Source organism: Hippopotamus amphibius, chromosome X (genome assembly GCF_030028045.1).
Source record: "Hippopotamus amphibius kiboko isolate mHipAmp2 chromosome X, mHipAmp2.hap2, whole genome shotgun sequence".
Classification (NCBI taxonomy): Eukaryota; Metazoa; Chordata; class Mammalia; order Artiodactyla; family Hippopotamidae; genus Hippopotamus; species Hippopotamus amphibius.
In genome coordinates, this window is record NC_080203.1 from 126,456,395 (window position 1) to 126,462,579 (window position 6,185).

General features: G+C 49.5%; 1 protein-coding gene across 1 annotated transcript; it reads right to left on the reverse strand.

The window, feature by feature from the left end:
- Positions 1–613: 613 nt before the first annotated feature.
- TMSB4X (thymosin beta 4 X-linked) lies at positions 614–2,798 on the reverse strand. Its single transcript, XM_057719216.1, has 3 exons — positions 2,641–2,798; positions 1,491–1,604; positions 614–1,057 (listed from the first exon to the last, which is right to left on the reverse strand). The coding sequence occupies exons 2-3, from the start codon at positions 1,588–1,590 to the stop codon at positions 1,023–1,025; spliced, it is 135 nt and encodes a 44-aa protein (XP_057575199.1). The 5' UTR covers positions 1,591–1,604; positions 2,641–2,798; the 3' UTR covers positions 614–1,022.
- Positions 2,799–6,185: the final 3,387 nt, after the last annotated feature.

The window sequence follows — 6,185 nt, forward strand, 5'->3', positions numbered from 1 at the left end:
TTTTATCAGTACAAATTTCATCGTTGTCTGGCTGGTGTCCTTTAAAACCCCAAACTTTTTTCATTATCCAAACTGAGAATGAAGTCATGTTAATAAGTGCACTTATTTTATAAAAGCAATTTTAAATACTGAATTTGAGTTGGAACCAGCCGTTATTGACAAAGAGGATGCACATCTTCAATCCTTTTATAAAGCTGTTAAAACTGTCATCTTTCCGTATTTGACAGGACTGGTAATTGTCTAACTTAAGTTTGACACCTGAAACACAGTGTGCTGTGAATTACCACCATCTTCATTTCCTTGATCAGGTGCAATAAATTCAGTGGCGGCTTACTAACCCTTCACAAAAGCTAAGCACTGCAGATATATTTTTATAAAAGTTTTCACTCAACTCTAGATACCAGGAACTCACTAAGCTTAAGAAAATGATCTCCCAATTACCTAGTGGAGAGGAGGTATTTCACATACCTGAATGAAACCCGTTTGTGTCATTTTACCCAAATTACCAGATGTTGGTCATCTCCCGCTTCCCGGGGTCACCCACTTTTGGCCCTTTTGCAAAGGTTTCATCTGAATAAGCTGCTCCTTTCAGAGACCAAACCGTCACACCAGCCAGGTTTTAAAACTTTTTATTTGCATATTAAAAAAATTGTGCATTCCAATAATTAAAATCATTTGAACAAAAAAAAAATGGCACTCTGATTAAACTGCATTTTACAGCCCGCAGGACTCCTTGGACCAGCTTGCTTTTACTCTAGATTTCACTGTCGTCCCACCCAGCTTCCTCCTTCACCAACATGCAAGTTCTTTTCCTTCCCTGCCAGCCAGACAGGCGGATGGAGAGAGGCAGGCGCGGCCTTCGTTGTCAGTAGTTCTCCATTCTTTGATGTGAAAAGGGGCAGCACAGTCATTTAAACTTGATCCAACCTCTTTGCATCTTACAAAGTTAAACAGCTAAAAGAAGTAAAATAAGAAGGCAATGCTTGTGGAATGTACAGTGCATATTGGCGGCGCACGCCTCATTACGACTCGCCTGCTTGCTTCTCCTGTTCAATCGCTGTGACCGGAAAAAAAAAAAAAGAAAGAAAAAAGATGGAGGGAGCTGAAGAGGCGAATTCAGTACAGCCTAGCATAGGATTACAGTACTTCCGTTTAAAAACACCTCTCCTTATCAAATTCTAAAAGTAAAAATAAGCATTCCACCATAAAATTATTTCTATGAAGTAGAACATTTGAACAGATAAAGGTATTTGCATATTAATATGGTACATTAAACACTCAATTATTAAATTATTTAAGCCCTGTGTTTGTTGGCTGCAATTTTAAATTAACCTTTCCAAGCCACACGAATCAAAAACCTGTCGGCTCCTCCCCCGCACTCCCTGCCCCCCCCACCCCAATTCTTCTCTCAGCCCCTCCCATCCTCTCCTACCCACCCCGCCACTCCCGCTCGGGCTTTTCTAAAGAAGGGGAGTGGGAGAGAGGCTTACTTTCTTTTGAAGGCAGTGGATTTTTCTCTTGCGTTTCTGTTTTCTTCAATTTCGACTTATCGAATTTCTCAATCTCAGCCATATCGGGTTTGTCAGACATGGTTGCAGAGGAAGCTGCAGGTACAAAGCCAACAGGGAGGTTGAGGGCGAGCCGCCTACCCTCGTCTCCCCCGACTCAGAAATGCGCCTCTGCCCTCTCTCCTGCCTGAAAACCCACTGTGCCTCCTTCCGCTTTCATTCGGGGCTAAAGATCTTCCTCTTTCTACAGAAAAAGAGGCCCCCACCCCCGCCTTTAGGCTTTCCAAACGCGGGCAAACTGGGAAGATCGCTCCCATTAGGAGACCGAATCTTTCGGAACACTGAAATTCACCACTGTGGGTTAACTGCAGCGTTTCAACATTAGAGAAAACTGAAGCCATTTCAAGTTTAAGGGGAAGAAAACCGAGTAAAATGTCTTAACACGTAGCCAAGGTTGCACAAAATGTTTCCGTTTTCTGTACGTGGCCTCTTCCCCAAAGACGCGAGCCGTCCTGCTCTCGTCTCTCCTCACAAAGGCGGCAGCTGCTGCCGGGCGCCACCGACCACCGCCCTACCCGCTTCCTCCCTCTGGCTCAACAATGCCGCCAGCCGCACACAAAGCTGCTCCCCACACCCTCTAGATCAGTCCCGCTCTGCGTTTAGGAGCAATTCGGCAGCTCTGCACACATCCCCCTGCAAGAAGGACGTTTTCAACATTTCATAATACAGCCCAGCCGCCTTCACCCTGAACAGATACAGCCCACAAAGCCATCGGAGGCGAAAGAAAAAATGTGATTGTGAGGCTCCGGGCTTGGGTGGGTGTGATGTTGGAACAAAGGATCTTTCTGTTTCTGATTCATCACCGCCTAAGAGGCAATGCAGAATGGGGGGGGAAGGAAAGAAAAAAACGGTCCCCTCCAAGCTGCAATAGCAAAACCCGTTTTTTAAAAAAATTTTTGTAAGAAAATGGCCGCGTTCCCCACCCCGTTACGCAGCGTCTGGAAGGGTCTGGCACCCCGCAAGCTCCCCAGGGGCAGCCTCTCCCGGGAGGACCGCTCGCGCTCGGTCTCAGGGATGCGGGCGCGGGGCGGGAAGGGAGCGGAGGGCAGGAGGCAGGGGCCCCGGGGCTCACCGGAGCGAGCTGCGAGCGAGCAAAGTCGGATCCGTGCAGTGGTCGCCGCCGAATGCCGGGCGGGGCGCGGCGGGCGCCGCTATATGCGCGCTCCTATGTAAATGAGGTGATGTCACCCCCGGGCGCGTTTAACTCCTTCGCGCCGCGTCTCCGAAACGGCGTCCGGGGCCGGCCTGCCGGTGGGGGCCCCCGCCCCGCGTCCACGCGTGCACCTAACCGCGACCAGGGCGGAAAAATAAAACGCGCAGAAGCCCACCCTGCAACACTTCCTTCATAATGCATCTCCCCCCCCACCCCGCCTTTTATGTCTATTGTATCCTCACGGATTTTTGCAACAGCCGCGCAAACCTGCTCTTGGGACCGGAGCGTGATAACTAAGGGCCTGGGTGGTACCTAGGGGGACAGGCATTCCTTTACTGCGAAGATGCCATTGTCCGTTGCAGACATCCCCAAGCCAGGGTGCGGTGTCCCGCGCCCCAGGGCCTCGCCCACTGCAGCGGTTCGATTCCTGTGACTCAGCTTGCAGGCTGGTGGAAGCCCTACGCCCCACCCTGGCCCTCTTTGTCTCCTCGCTTGCATTCTCGTAGACTTGGGTGGGAAATAAAGCACCCTTAAGTGATTTTTTTAAATTTTCTCAGTGTAATATGCATATTTTTTTCAATGCTGTAATTGTGGTGAGCACCCAAATCAAATAACTGGAACATGTGCTGGTTGGTGGTGAATTTATCGGGAGTTTATCGAGTACATCGCCTCCCTCTTAGAAAAATAAGTCAAGTTCAAGCTCTGCTAGTGACTTGCTGCTGGACAAGGAGGAAGTTCCTTTACTTTCCTGTTCCTTATTTTCCTAAATTATGAAAGTGATTGCTAAGGAGGCCCGGGTGGAAGGTCAAAGACTGCAATCCCATTATCTCTGAAATCCGAAGATTACATTTAAAAATCGAAGTCTGTATGGAGTCTTTTGAGCAGGATTCCATTTTGAAGTGCGCTTCTGAGTTGCATCCGGAAATCTGGGAGCTCTAGGTAGAGAGGAGCAGCTTTCAAAATGGCACCTGGCTCTGTGAATACTAGGGACCCCTCCCCTTGCGGTTGAAATTAGTTACAAATACCTTGGCGGGGGCGGGGGGGGGGGGGGGGCGGAGAGCTGCACACGGCCTGTGAAGGGGAAAAGAGCCAGGTTGCGATGGTTTTCAGATAAAGCAGTATGCACAATACTCCTTCTCCCTCCCTGCAGTCCTCAGAAAATGTTTCCAGAAACCTCTTGCTAATCTTGTTTATGGCAGAGGCTTTTGTCTCACTGGGGATTAGAGTCCATTGTGATATAGACCCTTAAAAGCCACTGCAGGAGCACCTCGGACTTCCCCATTTCTTCCTGCACTAGACTTCCTTCTTCGTGGGGAGGGAGGGAGAGAGGGCAGGCATGGGCGGGTGACCGTCTGGTTCCCCAGTTCATGCTGTGCTGGGTGGCTGTCATTCTACTCCCCACTGAGGGCACTGGATCTTTTCATGCAGGCACAGGATGTCACCTCTCTGGTCACACATCCCCCTGACCCTCCCCGAGTTGACTGGCCCAAAAGTGCACTTCATCGTGGAAACTCAGGAAAGAGCGTGCACGGTGGGTTTTTGGCCCTTTTCAGCCAGCTGCTGCTTCGTGAGGACACCATTTCTGTCCTCACGGTGCTGGAAGTCCATTCCCCTTCACCCAGCTGCTGTCAAAAATCACTTCTTTCCTCCCTCAGCCTCAGGATGACAAAGGGACGCCACTAAAGCTCCCTGCTTCTCTCCAAGGCCTTTTCCTCAGAAAGGCTTAGGCCTCACAGAGCACTGTCTCGGAAGGCAGTGGAGGAGTAGAAATTTGTAAACGCCTGGAGCATTTTTCTAGTTAGGTAACAAGCAGCCTTCCTTCTGCCTCTTTAGATATGGATAGAGAGGAGGGGAAAGACAGGGAGGCAACATGCTGAAAGGAAGAGGCTGCCATGTTAGGCTTAACTTGCTGACTTGCGGGGGGCGGGGGTTCTAGAAAGAATAGAAGGGGCAGCAGGCCGATGGAAGCAAATGCAAACTCAAGGAATATTCCCGAGAGTTGTGTGACCCTGGCCTGTGAATTAATGTTTCTGTTTTCTCATCTGTGAAATGGGATCGTTCAGTATTTAACCCCCTAGGGTTGTTAGGAGGCCAAAATGCTTCAGACACTGTGTGACGCTGTTGGTATTGTTTTGCTTTGTATTATTATTATTATTTAGGAGGAAAGTTGAGAAAAAATGTTTAATGATTGAAGTTAATTGAACATTTTACGTTTTTATATTAGTTCTCTCTCTTATACGGTACCAGTTTACTGAGATTTTCATGAGTTCTTTTGCTAATTTTTCAGCCAATAAAAAATAATTCCAGTCAGGCATTGTAATAGGGGCTTTACGTTTGTTTTTGCCTTTCATGCCCAGGGCCCTTCTATGAGGAGAGGTTTGCAGGTGGGGAAGCTGAGGCCTAGAGATCCAGCGTTGTGATAACTTGGCCAGTAGCCACTCTGTATTACTGACGCTGAGAAAATTCTTCACCCCCGGGCCCCAGGTCTGCGCCTGCGACTCACCAGGAAGAGGGTGAGGCAGGCTGCCTTGTTTCCCACAATGCCTGCTACATGGTAGTTTTTCAGTGAACAGTGAAGGATGGCATGGAACTGACTTGCTTTGGTGACAAAGGTCCTTGCACCTGGCTCCGCCCCACTCTTCACCTGTGACTGTAGCCACTGTGCTTTCTTCTCTTCAGTTCTTTCAGTATTGATGTTTCAGAAGACAGGGATGATTCCTCCCTCCCAGAAGCTACCGGTTAGCATGTGCTGGGCCACCACTAGAGGTGGGAGTTCTCAATCCCAAGAAAAGACAGAGGCTCGGAGGGACAAACGGACGGTAGGGTGTGCTCAGGGCCTAGGGCTCTCCAGCAAAAGCTGAGTAGACAGCCCACCTGGGCCAGCCCCTGCCTTCCTCACCTCGGGGGTCACAGGCCCTGTGAAAACTGTGCCAAGAGAGCCTGCATTGGAAGGTGGCCACCTCTAAGCCCGTGCCCAGTGGAACCAGGAAGCGGTGTCAGGGCACACTGTGTTTTATGTTGCTTTCCGGGGCAGGCTGGGGACAGATTTGCAGCTATTTCCAGAGCTGGGGAAACAGCCCTGGAAATCTGAGTTCAGGAAAATTCATCCTATTATTTTTAACCTGTTACATTTTGCACAGAGCACTGACCAGAGAAGAGGAGGAGAAACAGGGACAAAGCAAGGCTCCCAACTCTTTGCTTTCTCAGGCCCAGGTCCCTTTGTCCACGTTTCAGGGCCTCCTGCCATCTGCCCCCACCTGCCTCAAGCCACTTTCCCCTGTGACCCCGCAAGCTCCATCTGTTCATCTAAATCCCCTTAAAGACCCAGCCCAATGCCCCGCTTCATGACCGGGAGGTGATATTTAGTGGCCTAGCTGTACATTGACTCTGTTAAAGCCGTTTGTGTACAACATCTGATTCAGTTCTCACCCTGTGCAGTGGCTACTAATATCCTCATTTTACTG